Source organism: Podarcis erhardii (assembly GCF_964252035.2).
Source record: "Podarcis erhardii genome assembly, chromosome: 1".
Taxonomy (NCBI): domain Eukaryota; kingdom Metazoa; phylum Chordata; class Lepidosauria; order Squamata; family Lacertidae; genus Podarcis; species Podarcis erhardii.
This window is the reverse complement of record NC_138497.1, coordinates 78657505-78682375: the sequence shown is the minus strand read 5'-3', so window position 1 is coordinate 78682375 and position 24871 is coordinate 78657505. Positions and strand designations below refer to the sequence as shown.

General features: G+C 42.2%; 1 protein-coding gene across 2 annotated transcripts in view; it reads left to right on the top strand.

Moving 5' to 3' along the window:
- The window catches only part of EPS8L2 (EPS8 signaling adaptor L2), an 87572-nt gene that overhangs the window by 35429 nt on the left and 27272 nt on the right, over window positions 1–24871 (top strand). For both annotated transcript variants that reach the window (XM_081879946.1, XM_081879947.1), the window contains exons 4-7: window positions 18059–18123; window positions 23149–23310; window positions 24124–24273; window positions 24757–24836. In XM_081879946.1, the coding sequence (XP_081736072.1) occupies window positions 18059–18123; window positions 23149–23310; window positions 24124–24273; window positions 24757–24836 (457 nt within the window). The remainder of the gene's footprint in view (window positions 1–18058; window positions 18124–23148; window positions 23311–24123; window positions 24274–24756; window positions 24837–24871) is intronic.

Sequence of the window (24871 nt, the reverse complement as noted above, 5' to 3'; positions counted from 1 at the left end):
AAAAGTCACTTATTTGTGTTTATGCTTGCATAAATAGGAGGTGTGATGTTGGAAAGTTTATTCAGTGCCTGCCTAATGAGTTAAATGAAGGGGTGCTAGTATTCCATTTCATCACATGGGTGTTGTGAGTCCATATCCACTAGCAGCTGTGAAATATTCAGGCTGTTATGGTGATAATAGGGTTGATACAGAAGTCCTTAAAAAAGGGGGGGGGGCACATGGAGCACTTTAACACTCTGGCAGTGCAATCAAGAAGCTGTTGCTATATATTTATTCTGTCTTCTAGCCACAAGAATAGATTACATGGCCTGTCCTACACTCTTTGTTTGGGGGCTATAGATGTGACGTCTGATGTAGCATAGTGGCTTAGAGGTATGAGCCAGAAAGTCCCTGGCTTGAATCACATCTCTGCCATGGATTCGCAAGGGGCCTCAACAATGTGTCTATTTATTTAGCTTCAAGCCTGCTATGTTGCAGAATGGAGTTAACAAAACCTTACAGGGTTGTTGTAAAGATGACTGTGTGCATTGAACACTCCAAAGTACTTGTGTTGTTTCTTATATTTTGGGGACATGGCAGCCCTGTAGAATGAGGAAATATAATATTGTGTCTTCAGTCCCTGCTCTGATAGTAGTAACAAGAGCTGGTGAATGACCCTTCCTCCTACTTGCATGAATGAATGAATTGCCCTTCCTCTGCCACATGTGTCCCTTGGGGTCACGAAGGGTACTGGATGCTCACTGCCTTTGGCAACTAAAACACGGGCATCTCATGTGCTTAGCTCCATACTCTAGAAGAGTCGCCAGAAGCACTTGCTGAAAGATCCCTCTGCTTACAGGTACAGCAAGGAGCTCTCAGGTTACTACCTCATTCAATTCGCAGCTGCCAGCTGAATAAATGTTAATGTGAACCATTAATAAATAAAGTCACTTCTCTGCTTACTGGCTTCTATTCTGAACCAAGATGAAAGGACATTGGAGGGAAATCCATTATTTTCCTGGCAAGCTCAAGAGAATGTCTGGGGAGGAAGTACTTTGGGATAATTAGTGGTTTACACAACTGGCGTGTTGCTGCATTTTCTGTCACATTAGCAATCTCCTCTGCCCCCTGCTGCAATCTCCCCACCCCCCACGCCGTCAGCTAATGGTAAACACTTTGCAAAAATAATAAGGAACCTACAGGTGGCTCTAGCTTCTTAATCATTCTGGCTGGTTTGCATATAACATTGAACCAGGGCTGGCCCTAGATATTTTGGCACTTGAGGCAAACTACAAAATACCTACCACCATCCCCAACAGGGAAAAAAGCATGTGTGAAAATCTACATCAGGAACAAGAGAGGAATAAAGATCTGCACTGGTAACAAGGGTGGCAGGAGATCAGCAGTGCCTCCTATTCACCAATGAGATCTGGCTTCCAATGAGCATGCCCCAGCTATCACTGCCACTGCAGCAGTGGCGGTGGCAGCAGCAGCAGCAGGTGGCAGTGCATTCCTTGGAGGCCAGATCTGCTGCCCCTGCGGATCCTGCCACCCAAGGTGTTTGCCTCACATTGCATCATAGGTGGGCTGGCCCTGCACTGAACCATGGCTTAGCACTTCATTATCTAGCCTGAGCAAAGTTTTCAACTCACACACTTCCCCCACCCCCGCTGCTGGTCGTCATCTCCTCTAGCATGTTCAAGAGGAGGATTTCTGCCAGCTTTAGTTTCACTTTGAAATAATCTTAGCTTAGTGTTACAGAACTTGGTTTAAAACAAACTCTGACTAGTTTAATAAGTCAGCTTCACAATCTATGGCTTGACGTTGATTTGTTATTAACCTTACCACAGGCTGTTTTGAACCAGGATTCCTGGTTCAAATGCAACACTAAGCTGAGATTCTTTAAAAATGATATTAAACTTGGTAGAAGTTCTCCTCCTGGCTGTGCCAGAGGAGGAGAGTGGAGGGTGGAGTGCATCCATCTCATGTTTCACTCAGGCTTATTTAGTAGCAGACAGTGTGATGTGGCTGCGCAATTCACCTGACCTCCCTCCAGCTGAGTTGGGGTGCAGAGCGGGAGGGAGTAGGTGATAGTGAGGTTGGCATGGTGCAAATATGCCAGCAAGCTTGGCTCCATGGGACATTTGCACTGCACTGACCTCATCACCACCACTTGTCCCTTCACTCTCTCCATCCTGGAATGCAGCAGGGACTCCACCAGAAGGAGGTTGTGAGCAGTGCAGCCCGACCCTGCCATCAGCTACTGGGCTTGTTGATGTTTGTCCGTATAGTGCTAAACTATGGCTTAGTGTTATGTGCAAATGTGGTTCAGTTCCACAAACCTGTTTGCTATAAATCCATCCCATTTTCTCTCAGGCTGGGGATGTAGCAATTCTACATAGTCGAGTGGGATCTCAATCTTTATAAGATCCATACTGTATTATAAACCCAAGCAGGAAATACCCAGAAGGATGAACAGAGAGACTGAGGAGGATACAAAGGAAGCCTCTACTGCTATTAACATTTCTGTAGTATCAACTGGTGCTGTATTGAATGGAAAAGTGGGGTGGTGAGAACCACGTTACAGATGGGAAGGAGAGAGGGAAGAGACTGAAAATGTATGGTAGGAAACAAGGAAAGTGTGGAGAAGATTTCAATGTGTGTGGTTCTTGGTATACTGTATGTGTCTATCAACGTAAATATGCTGGTGCCCTGATGGATGCATCAAATTTGTGACAGTGTTTACAGTGAAGCGGAAATTTGGTACCCAAAGTCCAGCATGCCTTGATTACTACAAAAAAATTAAATTGGATATTTTAACCTCTCTCAGACAAAACTTAAGACATGAACTCTGCCTCAAAATGGCAGTCAGCATCCACCTCCCTTTAGTATACTCTAACTACCTTTGGATGGCAGAAGGAAATAATTGCAGCATCTGCCACCGGAAAGTAACCTACAAGCCCCCTTGCCCCTCCTACCTTTGCAACCTGTTTTCTACTTTATTTGTTCAAAATACGTTTTTGTCTGTTTGTTCATTCAAATGAGGGTTTAGCAATAAGTGTTATAACATCTGGTTGAACCTTCTAAAATGTGTTGTTGTTTTTAATTTAGATTTTTCTAATGGCCACAAAGGGACAAGTGTGTGTCTCAGTTACTGTGATTTGAAGGTTATAGAAATGAGATGCTATAAGGGTTGCTCATATCTGAATGTGTCCAGTCTGAAGTGGATGCCAGCCTTGAAGAGTGTTAAAGCACTTTACTTGCAATAGCCAAGCTAGATGATGGAACACTCACCTGAAAAGCAGCTGCCTGCAAGGCAAGATCACTTGACACAAGAAACTACAGGTAACCCAAGAAAGGTTTTAGTGCTTAGTGTAACAGAACACGGTAGGCCAGCATGAGGGGCACAGTCATTCCCACATGACTGCCCGGGGTCAGAATGGATGCTTTCTGAATGCTTCACACCTTCTGGTGCTTTTCAGTCATGAGCTCATATGTGAGATCGAATAATGAAAAGGACTATTTAGTGACTCCTCAGGCACGTGATAGAGACATCCATCTATCACTTACACACACAGAGTGACCTATGCAGTCCAGACCTCTGTGCTGCAGTAGATACCAGATACACTGTCGTGAGCTGCTTGCAGAGTGACAGCTTCAGTACCTTAGCACCTAATACTGTTTATTGATTTCTGTGGGATTGTTTTCCAGGTTAATATGTTTAGGATTGGAGATTTTGGCACTGGTCCTAAGCATCCTTATTTGGAATTTGTTCCCACTGTGAACTGTGGAGTTTGCTTCTGAGTAAACATGGGTGGGAAGGGGAGTTGCAAGGCTTCTAACAATGCCAGGCTCCCCTCTTCACACCATATGCTGGTGGCGGGGTGTGGGTGTGGGTGTGGGTGTTGTTATGTGAATATTGTAGCTCTGCAACTCCTGGTAAGTAAGAATGATAATTGACCACTGAGTGCAATGTACTGTTGGCCAAAGATTAAATTGCAGCCCATGTGACCACAGACAGATACCAAAGATTCTATGCTTTGGTAGCCATGGAGACAAATATATTATTTCAGCATCAAGAAACAATTATTCAGATAGCAAATACTTTGGGGATTAGGTGTCTTCAGTAAGTAACTGATTCCCTGTGACTTGCTGAATATACTGGTGTACGGCTGGTCAGGGTCACAGTATTCGCTGCAGTTTGGCATTGGTTATATCTTTTTAAGCTGTAAGTACTAGCCACTGTGTGTGTTGATGGGGGTGGTTGCTGATTCTTCTTTCTTATGCTGTCTTCCCAGTGAGAATTTTCCCCTGGTGCTTTTTGGCATGGGAGGGGAGCTGATGACTGTGTGAAGAAAGGCACTCATTGGCTCCTCCATTTTTCTAAGCCAGCTTGTCACATATATCCTGCCAGTCTTGTCAAGCAAAAAAGGGTACTTGAGAGACACTGCAGAACCTGAGCACCTGACTCTAGCTTTGCAATGGCAAGTAAGGGTCAAAAGTCCTTCCCACAAAAGAAGGGAGGGAGACTTTAAAAAGCTGACTTCTCTGCAGTGTGTTCCCTCCCATCACCAGGGATCCAGGTTTTCCCACTCACCATCAGGGACCCACATTAGATTTTTCTTTGAAGCAGAACTTGTAAGTAAATTGGAATCCTTATTTTGTCGTGGCTAGTCTAGGATTAGTCCAATTTGAGAACCATTGTGCCCTGGTTTATTTTGTATTTTGTTTTGACCTTCTGTCTGTTTTCTCCTTGCTGAAGCGTGTGTGACTGCCAACCTCAGGGTTTTAGACTCCCCATGCGCCTAGATGCTTGGAATTCATGCTACTACTAAAAGTTTAGGATCAGAATTGTAAGACACCAGCAGTCTCTTCTGAGATCTGGGAGGGACTCAGGGAGTGGGGCCTGCCTTTACAACTCTTGAGTAACCAGCAAGGGAAGTATCTGAGAAATGCAGGGTGCATTTCCTGGGTTTTAAGAAGCCTAGTGAGGGGTCTGCAGGGAAAAAATGAGCAAACTGCTTTGATCTTGGACTAAGATAAGGCAGCTGGAAGCTAGCCCTGATTTCCCCAGCAATTTGTGTGGGTTGTATAGAGGAGTGCTGGGTGCATGGACTGAGAATTATTATTATTATTTTTTTAAGTCATCACTTTGATGCATCCAGGTTGCCTCCCATCTGGGCTGCAGGAAGAAAGTGAGAGGGTGGTGGCAGAAACTACCAGAGAGTAAGACCCACTGCGGCAGCACTGCAGGGCTGTTGTTTTACAGTTGGACAGTGAAGCGGGTGCGAGGGGCTTCTCTCGAGTGTCCCTCCTTCGTCACAATGTGAACTCAAGTCATCTGAAGCTAATGCCATAATTAATTTGTTTGTCTTTGAGATGCTACACAACTCCGTGTGTGTGTGTGTGTGTGTGTGCGTGTGCGTGTGCGTGTGCGCGCTTATTCCTACAATCTCCCTGAGAAAGCTATTAGCAGAGTAGATCTAGGTTAATGGAATGGTGCCATTGGAATGCCTAGGGACATTAATTCCAGATCTCCCCACTCCCCTGCCTTGAATAACTCCATTGTTTGTCTCAACATCTCAGTCGTTACCATTTCAGTTTCTCCTTTCAAACTCTTCCCCCCGCCCCGCCATTGATCACAGTTTCAGATTATTCTCTGGTACAGTTCTCCACTCATTAGCAACGTTTCTTAATGTTTCCATTCCTACTATCTCCTTTGGGAAAAGAAGCAGAAACCGTCCATCTGTCCCTTACATGCACTGGTTGAAAATATGATTGAAAATAAATACAAGGAGGCACAGTGTAGATCTAAACACATAAAAATCAATAGAGGTCACTTTGGTTCTTTGTTATGATGCCTGGTGTGCCACTTAGCTGTGAAGTGGTGACCACTATCTGAAACCCTGGTGAGCTGCTACCTGTCACTGTACACAGTACTGAGCTAATAGACCAGTGGTCTTAGGTGAAGAACCACAACTCCACCATGATAGACTACAGGCAGGACAATTTTAGAAAGAAATGGCTTCTTCCAGATCATTTGCATTCTTGCTTTTATACTCTCTCTACCTCTGACTTCAACTGTTGCAAATTAGTGGATATCACCAACACATTTCCCCCTCTTCAAAACTCTATTTCCCCATTTTATAGTATCTGTGGTATGAACACTATGCTGTTAGCATATTTAGTGACTTTTCTGTGGAAGTTGTAAATCGTTCGTGAGTGAGAAACTTCAACCCAGGATGATAAGCACCTTGGCGCTAAAGGCTGTAGCTATAAGAGCACATAATGCACCAACATAACTTCCAACAACATCCTGTTCTTGGCTAAGTTACTCTGCTACCTACCAGCTGCAACCCTAAAAATTTGCCACCAATGTAGCTGCCTCTGATGAAGCTGAAATGCCTTCAGGATAGGGTTGTCCAAAGACATGTCCACACCAAACTCTGCCAAGTCACAAATTCTGGGCTAGATAGCAACTTTGAGCAATACTACTCTGCTCTACTTTGTGTACTACCAGTGCACTCCACCTGAATGCAGGTTGTGACTCTGCACTAGCTTTATATTTGCATTATGTATGATAGAAAAGCAAAACATGCTTTTGGTGTCAACCAAATTTGCAACACTTGGCATTTAATCTAGAGGACATGCGAAAAAGGCTGAAACTGCGCTGTGAATCAGGAAGTCCCTGTTTTAGCTAGCTGGCAAGTAAGTCTCTCTCTCTGCCTTAATTTCCCCATGTACAGTGTGTGTGTGTGTGTGTGTGTGTGTGTGTGTGTGTGTACTACAAAGTTGTTGTAATGGTTACAACTTGATAATGCACATGAAGCAACTTGAATGCAATGAAAATGTAAAGGGATATTATTGCATGCCTTGGCGTGTTAGAATTGCTCAGAGCTTTTCACCGCATGGGTACTTTGCACAAGAAGGAAATGTTGGCTGTATTTGTGTTTGCTCTCCTTGCTTGCTTTATATCTTTATCTAATAAACAAAGGAATGCAAGCACTCCTCGCTGATGCTGGGGTAAATATTAAGCATGATGGAAAGGAATTTAGCAGTGCAACTCCTCCTAAAGCTGCCAGCATACTGTCAATAAAGCAGTGCATTGCTATCGGAACAGACATAAAAACAAGCCTGAGCCAAACCTCACTGAAAATCACAGCATGTATTCCATCAATGTCAATTGAGAGACTGACCTTTTAATCAGGAGCCCACTGTGATGGTATTGCCATGTCCTTCTTCCTAACAGCAGCAGGCTATGCAGAAGCCTCTGGGACAGCTCAAAGTGCGTAAGAAGCTTATATTTCCTAAGGGTAATTTAATATAGTACATTTTTTCCTACCTGGAGATAATCCTTATGTAGAAAAAAGTAGGTACATTGTCGTGTACAGCACGACGTGCTTTTTTACAGTCACAAGTACATGAATGTGGCAGCTAACATGCACAGCAGCACCTGACATTCACAAGAGGGGCTGTTCCAGTTTGGCATAGATGGGAAACACAAACAATGCATGTATTCTTTATTTGCTAATTCAGCAGGTGTCCGCGGCCTAGACTCCTGGGCACTATAATACATCTAAGCTGTTTTGATCTTTCAGGGGTTTGTCAGCCACCATGAACAACCAAAGAGCAGCTAGAGTTGCCACTAAAGCAGAAATTAATTTGCTCCTCAAAAATCGTCTTTGAATTATTCATTGTGAACTTTCAACATGGAATATTCATTGTATATTCTCAGAATCTAGTATCTATAATTGGCATTAGATTATATTGGAGTCCAGCCTTTGGTATCTGGCTGCTGATGGTATTTGGTACTTGGTATGCAATGATATTTGAGACACCTTATGCAATATCATATTTAATGCTGCCAAAATGAAAAAAAAAAAAAACCAATTTAAACAAAGCAATAATGCATTCAAATTTCAAAATAAAAATTGAGTAAAATGTTGCCAGATTTAATTTAAATCAAGCTTCTATGTTTTTTTCTGGTATAAAGTCTGCAGTTTTTCCAAGCAGGAAGATGTAGTGATGGCAAAGCTTCACCTACTCCATTTCTGTTTCTGCTACCAAAAAAAGAAATGCAGCAACCCATCACTTGTGCTCATTACTGCAATGTATAATTCAATACTGCTGGCTGCTACCTTCCTAAATAGCTACCTTTTAGTGTAACCCATGGGTGGAGCTTGGCATTTTCATGGGGCATGTGCTTGGTTGGAAACAATCCTGCTCTGAAACTGAGAGTGCTCCAGGCTTTGGCGTATAGTGCAATAATGACTGTGATAATAAAGGAACTCTTACGCAATATTTTCCATCTTTGAAACATACTTAACAGTGTGGATCTGCTCACTCTTGTTACATTGAAGTGTCACTGCATATATGCAGGTAGCATTTTAAGAGCTTTGTGGTAGATACATTAAATTGTGTACCTTGGATTCTAAGAGCTAACAAATGTAGTTGGTCCTCTCTGCAATAAAACTATTATTATTGTTATTGTTATTAATATTTCTGTGTGTGGCACTTCTATGGTTAAAAATAAACCCCTTCCCACAATCAATACACAATATAAATATTTAGCTTCAAATACAATAAAATGACAACGTTTCATGTTATCGTTTATTTTTACACACCTGTGTGTAAAACTTGGTATGCCAGGTGAGAAAGAACAGGTAAGAACTAGAAATAATTCTAAAAGCACATCCAGCCTAGCAAAAACACTTACGTTCCATACATTTTTCACCAGGATCATTTTCTAAATGCAACAACCCAATAAAATCCTGTTTAATACAACAGAACAGAAACAAGTCTTTAGGGCAGCTGGCACGAACCTGTGGCCCTTCAGGTGCCATTGGACTCTGATTCCCATCAGTTCCAGCCAGCAGAGACTATGGAAACTGTAGTCCAGCAGGTTCCCTAGCCTTGCTTTAGGGACAGGCAGCAGGCCTGCAAGTTATGAGGTTTGATGAAGCCTTACTGGCAAAGCAATCCACAAGCATGGACCCATTGCCAAGAACCAAAAACCCTCTTCTTTGTGCCCACCATCCGAGTTGTTCCTACAGGCAGGCTTGTGAGTAGAGCTTCAGATGAATGATCTCAGTGCAGACAGGCTAATATGGGCCAAATTAATCCTTCAAGTATCTTGGTCTCCAGCTGTTTAAGGGTTAATACCAGCCCTTTAAATGGGATGCTGGTTATGTTCACACACACACACAATTATGATTTAAAAACACCTGAGCCAACACATAAGAGATCTCTCTTTATTTTATTATTAAGCGTTTAGTGGTGTATGTGTGTTTTCTTTCAAGTCTTGTTTTGCTCCCAGTATCAGTAATGGTGAAAGAGAGAGACACACACCCCAGTATTTCAAATATAATCTGCATTTCTTCCTGTTCTTTGGGTGTGTCCTGGAAGATAGAGAAACGATGCTGCGGAATGAATAGAAAGCATTGGCAAAAGGTGGTGTTTTGACTCCCCTTAGTCAATATTTGTTTCTCACATTTGGTGGGTTTGTATTACTGCTTTGCTGCCAGGTGAAAAAAAATAAAGCCAAAATAAGCAGAAAGAGATCTCCTAGAACCTGGATTGTATATGGCTGTTATAAACTGGGCTGATATGCAACAGCCTTTTTATTTTTCTAGGTTGTGTTTTTTTGGGGGGGGGGACAGATCTAGTTTATAACTAGAGTTGCCTTCTGTTATGTAGTAGTCTTATCCTCCATGGACCTGTATAATCCCCTTTTAAAGTTGTCTATCACTACATTTTGTGGAAGCAAATTCCCTTGTTTAACTATGTGCTATGTGAAGAATCACTTTTTTTTAATCTGTCTTGAATCTTCCACAATTCAGCTCAGCTCATACTTAACCTGTATGATTTGATAAGTGTCACTTGTTGATTTTTGCATATTAAGTTGCTGTTAAAGCACAGAAGCAAGCCAGTCACTAATCATCACCTACTATGGATGTAAAACTAGAGTCCCGCTTGCTACAGCAGGTGGGTAAAGAGGATGAGGAAGAATGAGAGGTGCAAATGCAACATCTTTGCTTAATCTCATGGAGCATTCAGAGGTAAGGCAGAACCTAAGTGAAAATTTAGCAGCTCTAACTGGATATCACACTATTGTCTTTGAATCAGGAGCTGCAGGATTTGTCCCACAAAGGGTACAATGTAGTAGGGACACAGTTTGAATTGCCTGGCTGGATTAGTAAACAGCATAAATAAATTTGATGATGAAACAAAAGGGCGCACTCATTGTGTTCCTGTTGGGTGAAGCTTGTAGCATAATGGAAATAGGGCAGGAAAAAAACACAGATTAGATAATAAACCAACAAACCAAAGAATATGAGAGAGGGAGAGTAAGATGCTTGCCAGGTGTGTTTTTAGAAGAGCCTGATTATCATCTGAAGATAGCATCTCACAGCAACAAAGTAACATTGTTCTAGTTCTGTTGTATTTAAACAGAAGTCAATGGCTCCCCACAAAGGAAAATGGAAACGTTTTATTTTCCTCTTGCCTTGTCCATCTTACAACTGTGTTCTTTGGATATATGATACTTATTAACCACAGCTTAGAGTCTTAGTTTCTTCCAACCTGAATAACATTGAGGCAACTAATATCACATGAATATAAGCGTAATAATACTGGAGAAAATCCCTAAGAGGTGAACCAGATCTATCGGCTTCCCTGCTCCTCTTTGGCACAGAAGCAATGCAAAAGACTCAGAAGTAGGGGTTCTGAATTTGTTCTGCTGATGCATCTGCGCAGCTCTGTTATGGTGTGTGTGGCTGCACCCACATGCATGTCCAGCACTCACATGTTTTCAGCGCACTATGCTGAGAGGATTGGGATCTTTCTCTGGAGTCAGTACATGTGTCCATTACGAATGCATGTAAACCCTTAACTTTATGCCTCATAAAGAAGTTGCACACGCCAAGAAGTAGAGAAAGCTTGGTTTATTACATGAAATGAAAGAGACCAGTGTATGTTTCAGACACCCAGGTTAAAGATAGGTGGGCAACAAATCATACAGCACAAACACACCTTGATCTAAGGAGTCCCTGTCTACCCAAAAGCCAGGAGGTATATGCAACAATGTACCACAGGCCCACACTAAGGGGGCGGGGGGAGAACAGGAAGGTGGATATATATGTCTTGAAGCCTAATAGAACTCAAAGTCTCAGGGATCTGTGCCTTCTGGAAGAGTTAAACTATTCCCATCCTGTGCCAGACAGATAACAGAAATCTCTCATTCATATTGTTGGTTTGTGCCCATGGAGATGATCCTTGAGATCGTTGAGGAGCAAAGAGGGTGCCTCATTAGAGCATGTGAGCTACCTGACTAATGAAAATCTGGGGTTTAAGTACTATTTGGGGCCAGCAATTCCCTATGGAAGGGGAATGCGCTTCTTCAGTGATTGAGTGCAGTAACACTTAAACTCCTTTGTAGCATTACTTATTTTCTACACATTCCTGTCTGTTTATTAGTCTGTTTACTTCTCTGCATTTGAAGTTGAAAGGACATAACCTTAGTGAGAGATGACTAACTTGTTATTTGTACGTTTCCTGAATTAATGCTTTACCTTTGGAGGAAACTTCTGTTGTCAATGCGGAACCCAGTTCTTTTCTTGCAGGAGGGGATGATTAAACTTTGCTGGTAACCCGGGATTAGTGTGCTGATCTTTACATTAAGTATTAGGTCAGGATTCTTACTCATACCTTCCAGATCACGTTTAAGGTAAGAACTAGTGCCAGGGTCAAACATAGTTCATTATGGACATTTCATATTCAACTAATGCCAGTTGTACTAGTGCCATGATCCACTGAAACAAACCACGTGAAAAGTCCTGATTGGCAAACAGCAAACATCAGCAGCTCTACCGCCAGGAAGCTATTACTGCATCTCCATCTCACTGGGCAACTGCTCCACTTTATACATGCACATATGGACAACAGTGTTGGTTATGAATACTGTATAAAGGTTGCAAGAAACAACGAAAATGTACCAGTAATAGCCCAGCTCATACATTTATCAAACCCTCCTGATACATCTGAGTATCAGGCAATATGTTACGTCTCATTGGGGAGGGGGAAGAAATCTTGTTACTTATCACAATTTAAAAAATGGTCTTTTATCTATAATGTCAGAAGCCATTTCCAATAGACACCTTCCAGATTTTGTGCAAGCACATCCCAAATGCAACAGTTAGAATAGCAATGAATAGTCTGCCTACAGGGAAGTAACATCACCTTTTCCTAGGTATAAGAGATAGCGCAGTTTATTGCTTGGGACATGCAATATCCCTGTACCAAAATGCTATTTGGAAGAAAGGTAATGAGCACTGTACAAATGGGAAAGCACTTTTTAATAGGCAGTAAACTAAAAGTGCAGAAAGCCTTCTCCCGACACTCAATTGATTGATACATTAAAAAAGGTTGTGTGACTAGCAGGGCTAGTCGGGGAGCGGGGAAAGAGGGCCATTTGACCCAGCGCCTCAAACTCAAAAGGGGGCCTCAGCTTACTAAATTTGTTGATTTCCCCCACATTTGATAAGTTTCACAACTTGTTTTCATGCACATTAGACCAAAATGTGACACACATTATCAGAACAGCAATTTTAAGCTAATAAGAGATGTGATTTTATGAAATATATTTTTGTTGTTATTAACTGATATGGATTTAGCCATATTAAAGATTTTAAAATGTCAGTTTTGATAGCACAAAATTATAGTGAACATGCCATCTCAGATTAGCTGATTATATGAACAAACCACTCACTCTTGGGGGCGGGGGTCCCTTCTTTTATTTTGGCATGCTTTAATTTTTAATTTTAATTGTTATGGCTGAGGGCCTCAAAAGATGAAAGTGGCGTAAGTCTCTCTTGACCTCTGAGAGGTCCTGGGAACTAGACTTTCAGGAACTTTTAACAATGTAAACAGAACATAGCATGTAAATAGAGCATAGCATGAAGTTAGGGTATTGCAGTGACCTAGGAACCAACAGACTCTGGTCTTCAAGATAACCTTTATTGACTATAAGGTTATGAAATCTAATTCACAGGCATAACTTGTACATTTTTTTGATGGCTAATCTAGGACAAGGACCAAGGGGTCAGAGAGGGAATGTTTATATTCTCATGGGTGTAATGTTCATTCACAGGTGATAGTTGTTCTTCTCCATTGTTATTTGTTTGAGTTATTTCATTCCAAATCTCAAAGGCTATTTCAGTTGCATGGTGAAATGCAGGCAGAAAACCTACTGCTTTGGAGCTATTTCCACATCCCCCCTACCCCCCTTCCTTTTAAAAATAAATCCACATTTACTAGTTGGATGCAGAGGAATGGTGGGAGGAACCAACTGGGTAACCACCAAGAGAAGAAGGCTTGGAGCTCAGGGAGTGGTCAGAGGGAAAAGGAGGAGGAAATAAGGAGAAGAGGAAGGTGGAGGTGGCGGAAGCTGAAGAGGTAACAGGGTTTAGTGAGCTGGGAGAGTCTGTGGCAGAGAGCAGTCAAAAATCAGAGGCAGAAGCTGAAGCAGGATACAGTGGTGCCTCGCAAGACGAAAAGAATCCGTTCCGCAATTCTCTTCGTCTAGCGGTTTTTTCGTCTTGCGAAGCAAGCCCATTGACAGCTTAGCGGATTAGCGCTATTAGCGGTCTAGCGGCTTTTAGCGATCAGCTGTTAAGCGGCTTATCAGCGGAACAGCTGATAAGCGGCTTAGGAAAGGGGGGGAGCGAAAAAAACCCGCGGGAACTCGCAAGAATTTTTTGTCTTGCGAAGCAACCCCATAGAGAAATTCGTTTAGCGAAGCGCCTCCAAAACGGAAAACCCTTTCGTCTAGCGGGTTTTCCGTCTTGCGAGGCGTTCGTCTTGCGGGGCACCACTGTAGTGGGCAGATGAAGGCCAAGAGGCAGATATGAACCAGACTGTTGAAGAGTCACTGGTATCTCCCCCTCTTGCTGCAACAAGCTCCCCTCTTCCTTTGTCTCCCTGAAAGCAATTTCCCCTAATATAATGTATTTTTATATGTTATTTTTATGCATACTTTAGTATATGCATTCTTAATATGTGCATTATGTTATCCCTACTCCTCTTCAATTGATAGCAAATGTGCCAGTCTTCACAGGTGTGCTTCCTGATGGTGATGTGAAATCTGGGAATGCAGGTATAAATTATGAATGGTAGTATTCCATGCACGCTTACTTGGGAGTAACTCCAACTTATTTCAATGGGACTTGCATTTGAAGAGTATGATACTGCATAGGACGGAGCTGTTAATTTAGAATTAAAATCAGTCTTCATCAGTTCACTTCAAAGCCTGTGGGCAGAATCTTTCATCTTATTCTATTTTGGTGGCCTCCTATCCTCTTCCTGTGTTCACGGTGTTCCAGCATCAAGAGCAAAGCATGAACACATTCTAAACTTGTACTCCCTGTGATAGGCAAAGACATTACCTTGTGTATCTCACCAGGTTCCAGTCCTTTTTGCCAATTAAATAAATGACTGCCTATTTATGAGATTATTTTATTATTAAAATTTAATCTTTCTCCTCACCTAATTCCATCATTTTCACTAGTCTATAATTAAAGTAAAGCTAAGAAACCTGAGGTACGTATTTGCCCTCATTCAAATTATACCCCCTGAATGTAAGCTAAGATACATGTTTTCCGTACTGCAGTCTAAATCCTTTATTATTCTAATCCCTTGCTTGGGCTGCTGGCAATATAGAAATTGGTTTTCTGTGACTCTTAAATCTGCAGTAATGTGTTGGTGTGGTTTTGTTTTTGTGCTAATTTTTTTAAATATGATGCAAACTGATTTGAACTGATGAAAAAGCCCTGGAGAAATATTTTAATAAAAAAAAATAATAAAGGGCAGGATTCACTAAGGAGCCCCATTAGCTGAAGCCGTACATAAGAGCTTTCACTTGCACAACAGGGCTTTCCTCCTCTCCTCTCCTCTCCTCTCCTCTCCTCTCCTCTCCTCTCCTCGTACCCCTGAAATTGGCTCTAGTGGGGTTCAGAGAACCTTTAGAACAGCTCCCTGGAGGAGGACAAGGGGGATCATTCCATCTGGAAAGCTTGCAAAGTGGAATCCCACCCATAGTAACTAAAGCTGCAATCCTATACTAACTTGTCTGACAGTAAGCCCCCTTGAATTCACTGGACAATGTACAAGATTACACTGTAAGCTTCGGCAACTGTTCTTAAAAGATCTGAGCTACCTAGCAGCTTGGGGTTCACTTAGCTCACATAGGAGCTTAGCAGACTTGCAACATGCTTTTCAAGCCCAGCTCTTGGGAGTTCTTACCTTCATGGCCACATGGATGAGGATCTGCTTTCCAAGCTGGAGTGAGAGGGAGAGCAGCCTTAACCATTAAGTGTCTTGCATTCAAAGTGGGTGTGTTACTATTAGCAGGTCTTCCTATAATTGTGATACAAATTTTGAGAAACTAGGCATGGTGAATCGTCTACCAGCCTCTTAGTGACAGGCACTGACTCTAAAGCCAGGTAATCTTCACTAGCTTTTACTCTGTAAAAGTTGTGCATGAATGAAATAAAGAAGATAGGAAAATAAAAAAACTCCACAAGAGCAGAAAACTATGGACAGTTGTCGTGGGGGACTGACTGATCAAGTCTCATTCCCTGATTAATGGAATGCCTAGCCAAAAATTGTTTTGGAGGGTGGAACTCTAGAACCATATTCAACAGTTCTTTTCTTGCTTGGTAGTGAGTCCTACTGAACATGATGGGGTTTACTTCTGAGTAAGTATGTATAAGGTTGCACTGCTAGGAGAGTCTCCTGCAGCCTCAGTGACCTTCATACTGTCAGTATTGTCCAGGAAAGATTCATACACATACAGAAATTTTGATGTGTGCAGTTAAAGTAGGGGTTTTTTAATATACTTTTTGCAGTTACAAAAGTGATGGGAAAATGCACTCCATCGTGTGGAATAAACAAATGAATAACAGGAAGATATATAACTATTGTGCAAGCAAATTAGGATGAATGTTCATTGTCCCCACAAACAAATCAAAACAAATGCTGAATAAAGACCAGGCATCGTCTAACCTCCACATAAGCTTTGTGTAAGCAAATCAGGACAAATGCTCAATAAACAAGTCATCTGGAGGAGCCCCTTGTGAGCCAGAAATGGGATCTTTTAGAGTACAAGCAGTGTTTCTCAGGTTTTTCTTTTTTAAATGCTGCAGCCCTACACTCTGTGGTATTCTGCATTAGAGCGCATATATCCCTCCCCTACTTTGCATGTGGTTATTTTTAGTCTTATAGTACAACCCAGATGAACAGAAGAACCCAATCTTCATCAGAGGGGTCTTGTGAGATTTCCACTCTAGCCAACCTGCATTGTTGTGTAAAAAAGATTTGTCATGCCACAGGGAGAGCTGTTCAAGAAAAGCAAGCCCAAAGTCCCCTTGGCAAATTGTGTGTGTGTGTGTGTGTGTGTGTGTGTGTGTACTTGTACAGTTCTTTGGATCTTGATCTAAGTACTTGAATTTAACCAGGTTGATCAGGATTTAACTGGTTGAATCCAGCCACTCTTGCTTAACTGTTTTGCTTAGCAAACCATTCCTGTAACATCAATTCCTCCCAGTAGGAATTGCTGAGCAAAAACATTCTTGTGTGTTCCTTCTCCCATTCTGTTGTCCTAATGTCCTACTCTTTCCCTCCCTCAACCCTCCTGCTGTCAAGTTATGATTCAAATATCTCTCCTACTTATATTGGTACTGAGCATTGGGGGTTTTATAATTTATTTTTATGGTTATGTGCAGCACAGGGGTATGTACAAAAAAACATAACACAAACAACAGTACAAATATAACATAAAAAATAAATATTAACAACTCAGTAAAGCACTTACTCAAATATTTCTGTTGATGGTTAAGCATCCCATTATCAGCCTACAAAATAATAGATAAATAAAAATGCTCTTAATTGATGGTTGAAGACCAACGATGAGGGTTACAGACATGCCTCTGGGGGAGATTATTCCAGGGTGAGGGCCCCACCATGCAGACCTCCCCTTTCCTGGACCAATCTTAAGCATCAACTGTTTCATGGCTTTTGTTTGGGGCAATGTGACTGGCACTGTGTGTATCTAAGGTTCTACATGGACTACAGTTTTTCTGAGAAGTGCAAGTGACATGCTAAAAGTTATTTATTTCCCACTGTATACATACTATTTTTTCTTTCCCATTATATTATTTATATTTTTCTCACTTTCCTATTCTTTAGGCTGCTTATAGTCAAGGAACCAGTAGAAATCATTTTACTGGTGGCCTTTGAAATCATGGTAACGTGCTTGACTGCCTGTGCAATAAAAATGAGAATGCTGTTAATAACGTATTGCTAGCAGTGTTTTATTAATGCAATAAATGTAAAGGGGAAGGGAAGAAACCAAAGAGCCCATCCGTGTAAGTTATAACTGGGCTTAAGGATCAAGCAAACATTAAAATGGGGGGAAACGTGGGATTCCTAACTTTGTTTATCCCTTATAACATTATTGTGAGAACAATGTGTTTAAGTGGGGGGAGGATTACAGAGTGGGAAAACAGCAAGCTTGAGATAATACTCAGGTAGATGGACTGACATAATAGAAGTCACTTTCACCTATTTATGTGGTTATCACACTTTCTGTAGTAACAGGGCCTTGAAGAGGCAGTTTATACCTTGAAACCAGAAGTGAGCCCAGTGTTAGAGGTGGTGTTTGCCTTAAACGTCCCAAATTCCTGCCCACCATACCTCCTCCATTAGAGCTCTCCTGTCCACAGTCCCCATAATCTCAGCAGCCTGCTTTGTACAGTCACTGGTCCTCTTAGCCTGGGTTGACGCTCTGACCAGCAGTGAGTCTCTAAGGTCTTACGCAGGTATCTTTCACAGCCCTGTTGCCTCAGATCCTTTGACATGAAAAATGCCTGTAGTGAAAGGGATGCCTTACAAGTGAGCAATGATGCCCCTCTCTTTGTAGGGTTGGGACCACACATATCCCAAGATGATGTCTAGCTTGGCCCTTACGCTGCCAATCAATTGCCATAAAAACTAAGCCTCATTTCCTTTCCTTTCCTTTCTGCAGAGCAGAGGAAGAAGTATTCCAATTCTAACGTCATTATGCATGAGACGTCACAGTACCATGTACAGGTGAGTCAAGGAAACTCATATGAATGAGCAATAAATTGCATACAATTAGAAATGATATTGATATTGCACCATTTATAGGAGGACATTGATCCTTCTAGTTACATTTTTATAATCATGCTTCCTGGGTCATATGCTAGAAGATTTATTACAAACAATTAGTAGAAGCCCAACGCATCATATGCTGGAGTTACTGGAATTTGGTAATAACTCTTGATCTTTGCCCTGCTTTCCCTTCACTCAGGTGCTGGGGGAAATGTTCACTGGTTTCCTGTTCCCAGTGGCCTTGCAGAGATTATCTAGATCAGTGTTGGGTAATTTTAGGCTCTGTACCTAATAGCCTTACAGGGAGGCCCTTCTTTAAATGGTGATGTGCATGACTTCACTTACAAAATGTGATGGGGGCCACACAAACAACACATACATGGGCAGGGGTGCCAACTTGAATAAACTATTGGGGGGCAAGTAATTGATCACAGGATGGGGCACATCATTTGAATGGCAATGACCATCAACTTGGGGGACGCTACCCCCTCAAATATTTTATTGGGGGGCGAAGGGACCTGGGCCTCTAGAAGTTGGCCATGTGCCATACATGGCCATGTGCTTCACCAGTCTTTGCTGTTACATCTGCTTCAGCCCAAGCTGCACAAATCCTGGGAAAATGGCTTCCATGTGGCTAAGGAAAGGTGCAAAGGCCTCTTCAGCTTAGGATCATTATTGATTTTAGTGCAATGCATAATGCAACTGTACCCTTTTGATTTAAGGATTCATTTCTCTTTCCTCCAGAAAACTTTTTTAGCAAAGGATACTGCACCCTCCAGAAAGCTAACACCTTGGACAAGGATATTTATGTCATTTGTATCCAGCTTCTCTCAGGGGAACTTTACCAAGGGTTCATCTCATGACATGTTATCCTCATAACAGTCTGGGGCAGGTTATGCTGAGAAAGGGTGACTGACCCAAGTCAGTGAGCAAACTTAATGGGTGAATTGAATTGAGCCACTGCAGTCTTCCCAGGCCAGTTCCACCCCACCCCACTGACTCTGTTATGACCTATATTGACAAATCATCATCAGTGTCAAAGTCAAGGAGTGCTGCATGACAATGAGTTCTGATATATGTAATTTTCTTCCACATGTGGCTTAGTCTCAGTGTAGGTCATTTAGTCCCTGGAGATGTGAATATCTGGGGTGTATTGCCTTTGGGGAGGCAGAGGGAAAACAGGTTTCTCTCCCCCTCCAATCAAGGCCTGACATGCAAAAACTTGAAATTCTCTTGGAGGAAGGGAATTGGAAAGAAAACTGATAAAAGACGGTCTTTTTCAAAATGAGTGAAATGATGTTTAAGCAGTGTTTTAAAATAATATTGCTACACATGTATATACACTGCCACAAAGCTTCTGGAGCCATGACACTGTGGTAGTAATGTTAGTGGTAATAGTTATGCTGCTGTATTTGTCTGGATTAGAATTTAAGCAGGACTTGGGAAAGCTCTGTAAAATATCCTGTGAATGTAAGAAGCTGAGCTGCATTGAATAAAATAATTGTTTTATCAAAGCCAGTTTTAGCTACTCTGACTGACAGCAGTAGCTCCCCCAAAGATCCTTTCCAGGGCTGCCCTTTGAGGGCCAATCTAGGTATGCCCTTATGTGCATCTTTACGTGTAATTTGCAGGTGTTTTAAAATGCAAATTGCATTAGTTGTATGTATTTATGGATCAAAACTAGGGTTGCCATACATCCAGAACTTCCTGGACATATCTGGAATACTGCAGTTGGAAGCAGCATCTGGGCAGAAATTGCTAGAATGTCTGGGAAAATCTGGATGTATGGCAACCCGTGTTGGCAGTGTCATTTTTGGTGATTTCCCTTTAAATAGCTCAAAAACTCAACAACAACGAAGTTCAACAACTTTTCCTGAAAAAAACGCAACAACTTTTCTGTCCTTTCCTCTTCTGCTGCGATTCTAAAGAAAATTCCTCTACTGACGCGCCTATTTGCTTTGCAGGAAATTCCCCACTGGAGCCATTGGTGGATAACAATTAGACCCAGGCAGCCAGTTGATGCTATTTTAAAGATGCATTTAACATCACTAGTTTGACCCTGAGACCCTTGTAACTGAAAATGCTGTGGATTAATTTAACAAATATGGCATAGACTAGCCTTCCCCAACCATATTCCCTCCATATGTTTTGGACTACACTACAAGACCACCATCAGGGCACCAGGCTGGGGAAGGCATGTGTAGACTGTGTTCACAGGTTTGTGTGAACATGTGAATGAGAGGTGATGGGACTGCCAGTTGCTATCTCTTTCCTCTTTACACATTCATTCTACATGGATGAAAGCACAAACGCTTCACTTGTTTAGATTGCATGTTTAAATACTGCTCTGTCCAAAACCGGCAAATAATAATCTGTTCCCACACATTTAAGAAAAGGGAGCAGATGGTGCAGCACCTAGGAAGACTGGAGCTGTATTTCCTTCCTTTTAAAGAAATCAAACACTGGACATATTTTTTGCAAATAAGCAATAAAATCATTGCAGTCACTTCCACTGGAAAGTAGACTTTACTCTCTCCTGCAACTAGAATGCATTTTGATCTCTGTTAATTATGGTTGCTCAGCTGTAAGTTGTTCTTTCCCCTTGAACTTTAGTCAAAGCAAGTGTGATAGCTGTCAAATTGGCAGTTTGTTCACACACATAGATATGCACCTGTATCTATCTATAGAGACAGATATTTACCAAACAGCATGTTTTTTAATCTTCCTTTCTGTGCAAGTTTGTTGTTAGATTTTTGGCTTTGTCAGTAAGCATAAATGGTTACATCCTTGCATGACCAGGAGGAAGCCTGCATTATGCACCCTCAGAAAACCTCTCTAGGGAGTCAGGGGGACATGCCAAACATTGTGGGCTGTGTCTTATGTGGCATCACCATAAACTAGATGGAGGAATCTGGTTGCAGTGGAACACAAAATCTCTCCACTCAGTTCAGGATGATTCTGTACCACCACCCTATATGACACAGCCCACAATGCTTGGTACATTCATCTTACCTTTTGCAGAGGCTTTGGGGAAAGATCTGTTGTGCAAGCTTGCTTTCTGCACATGTTGGATACAACTCTAAAATAACAGTGATCATTATTTTGCTCTATTGGCCCTCATGAAGCTGCTGGTAGGTGGAAATGACAGCTCCATATGAGCATAGCAGTTGTGCACAGACCACCGCCAACCGCAGCAACCCTAAGAGTGCCAATCTTAATCTAACAGTTCAAAGGTCAACTATATGTTACATCCCAGTACGTTTCCGAGCACAATTCAAAGTGCTGGTGTTGACCTTTAAAGCCCTAAACGGCCTCGACCCAGTATACCTGAAGGAGCATCTCCACCCCCATCGTTCTGCCCGGACGCTGAGGTCCAGCGCCGAGGGCCTTCTGGCGGTTCCCTCATTACGAGAAGCAAAGCTACAGGGAACCAGGCAGAGGGCCTTCTCGGTAGTGGCACCCGCCTTGTGGAACGCCCTCCCATCAGATGTCAAAGCGATAAATAACTACCTGACATTCAGAAGACATCTTAAGGCAGCCCTGTTCAGGGAAGTTTTTAATCTGTGATATTTTAATGTATTTCTGGTTTTTATGGAAGCCGCCCAGAGTGGCTGGGGAAACCCAGCCAGATGGGCGGGGTACAAATAATAAATTATTATTATTATTATTATTATTATTATTATTATTATTATTATTATTATCGTTTTAATGCACCAACCTGCAGTAAGACATCCTGATGTGCCCTATTCTATTGGAATGCCTCCTTGGGAAGGGGACCCAGTCTTTTGGGTTTTCAAAATGGTGTGTGTTTCAGGACTGAGGGAAGAAAGCAGTTCAGGATGTCAGCTTCCATTGTCAGAATGGGGTGGAGGGGAGGAAGATGTGAAACTGAGTTTTTGGAGAAGAGTTTGCCAAAATTTGAACACTGCTAATCTGGCAAGCTGTTTGCTTTGCGGTAGATACTGATGGCATGGATTAAGTATAATGTGAGAAAGGCGAATGTGCTCTCTTGCACTTGCTTCATGCTTCCCTCTGCTGGCTGATAAAACCACAGAGGGAAGTATTATGCGATTTTTACTGAGACCAGGAAGAACAGCTGTTCTAAGTGGCAACAATGGCAAGCAAAGAGAGATTAGGAAAACACAGTGTTTTATGTGTGTATCCTTGCACTGCCCAGTGGCATTGCAGTGTTGCTTGCTCATGGCATTGTTATCAATACAAACCATACAAGAGCAGCCTGTGCATGCAGATCCTGAGGTCTTGAGATCATGTCATGCTATAAAAGCTGAATGCTTTCTTAACCAGGACAACAGGTTTAGAGCTGAGCTGGAAATTACTGCAAGTACAATCATGCCTGGCTGGCTTTCTGCCGCCTGGAGAAAGCTACATTCCTAGCACTGGCACAAACACACAACTATGCAGTGTGGAGAGATGGAACTAAGAATGGGTCAATGCACAACATTACATTGTTTAGTTGTGTGCCTAGTGCTGTTTTAAGTGTACACCTAAAAATGGGACATGCCAATGCAATCAACACATGTTTACAAGTATGTGCTTACAAGCAGGTACACGAGGAGGGAGCCAGCATTGGTCTGCAGGCCAGGTGTACTCTGTGGCAAATCCAGTTTTGATGCCTTGTAATGTGATGTTTATATATGTACTGGAATCATCATCATCATTAGAAATTGTTTTGTTCACTGCTGTCAATCAAAGCAATCAAAGGAAGATAGACCTGTAGGAAACATTTCTGTTCGTAACCACACTACAGAACCGGGGGATGACCAGGCACTACTGTGCAGTTGTATGTGGAATGAGTAAAAATCCATGTTGCTATTAGCTGCATTTGTTATGCAAGCAGGTGAGATTACAACATAGTGACTGCATGAATTTTCACCTCACATGGATTAAAATGGCTTGTGACCTCCTGCTTAATTGGGATACTTTCCTTTCACCCCGCCCACCATTGTTTTTTCCCCTTTACAGCATTTAGCCACCTTCATCATGGATAAGAGTGAGGCCATTGTAACAGTGGACGATGCCATCAGGAAACTCAAACAGCTGGCTTCCAAAGAGAAGATCTGGGCCCAAGAGATGCTGTTGCAAGTGAATGACAAATCCATCCGACTGCTGGACTGCGAAACTCAGGTAAGCAGTAATTCACCATTCATATAACAAAAGCTCCCATAGAGATATCAAAATTTTGAAAAGAAGGGGGTCCATGGCTTGGCTTTTGCCAAGCATGTAAACTGGGGGATCTCCCACAAGACTCTCTGGCTGCATACACACCGTACATTTAAAGCACCCTCCCGCCCCCCACAAAAAAATCTAGGGAACTGTAGTTTGTCCTTTACACAGCTGCAAGTCGCAGTACCCTTCAGAAACTGCAGTTCCTAGGATTCTTTGGGGGGAGTCATGTACTTTAAATGCATTGCATGTACACCGTCTGCTAATTTTGCTGCCACAAATGAACATGGCTACACCTGTGGGAACAGCTTCTGTAGTGATCCTATTTCTGGCTGGGATTTGGTAGAGTATGTTACTCATGCACACAAGTTGTCTTTGCAAACACAGAAGTGACAAGTCTTTAAGACATTGTATTTTGACATGATGCTCAAGATTGATAGCAAAGGGAGGAGGCAATACAATGAAGTTTTGTTGGCCTCCTTACAAAAACTTTGCCTCTCTTTCCTACCAGCTAAGAAACGCCCAGAAACTTCACATGTGCCAGCAACAATTTTGTCCAACTGCCTTCATGCAGCTGTAGCTAGCTACTAATGGATTTAAAGTACACTGAGTGAATCAGATGCCATCGTCTTCATTGCCTTTTTTCCAGGAATGGTTATTACAATGAATAAATGCAGCTTGTAACTAAATGTGTCTGTCTGTCTGTCTGTCTGTCTGTCTGTCTGTCTGTCTGTCTCTCTCTCTCTCTCTCTCTCTCTCTAATTTGCCTTTCAGGAAGAGCTAGAGGACTTCCTTCTGCCAACAGTCCAGCTCTGCCAAACTGTGCTGAATCAGATGCGGTACTCATCCATACTCCTGCTAGTGTGTCAAGACTCAGAGCAGCACAAGCCTGACATTCATTTCTTTAATTGCGATGAGGTGGAGGTAAACAAGGGTGGGGAGAGGAGGGGAGGAAAAAACAACATGGTATATTTTAGCAGCTTGGTGCTAGATGAGAAAATGTTGGTGTGCAAGCATGACTCCACTGTGACCGTGTTCCAGCTCTGCAGCCACACACTCCTGTTGTCAATATTAGCAGAGAAAAGCATTTCTTCTATCTGCAGTGCTTAATATGCAAGGGAAGGGATGTGCATACAGAAAACTCTTGATGGCAGGCAAGGACTGCAGTGCAAAGCTTTCGTGGTAGCGAATCTCACAAAATCTTTGCAATCACATATGGAACTGTGATTTCTAGTGTATTTGTAGCTGCAAAGCTAACACACACACACACAGCATAGTACAATGAAACATTTTTTTAATGCAGCATTTGTTTATAAGACCTTGTTCCATTTGCATTCTTACATGCATTCTTAAATTTCTGCCATGAGCCATTTCTTCTCTTGAGACCAACCTGATCTTGTATTTTAGGCAGAGATGGTACACGAGGACATAGAAAGTGCACTTGCTGACCATAAGTTTGGAAAAAAGATACGGCCACAAACTCTCAAGTAAGTGGGTGCTGTGGACAGCCAGGCTCCAGCAA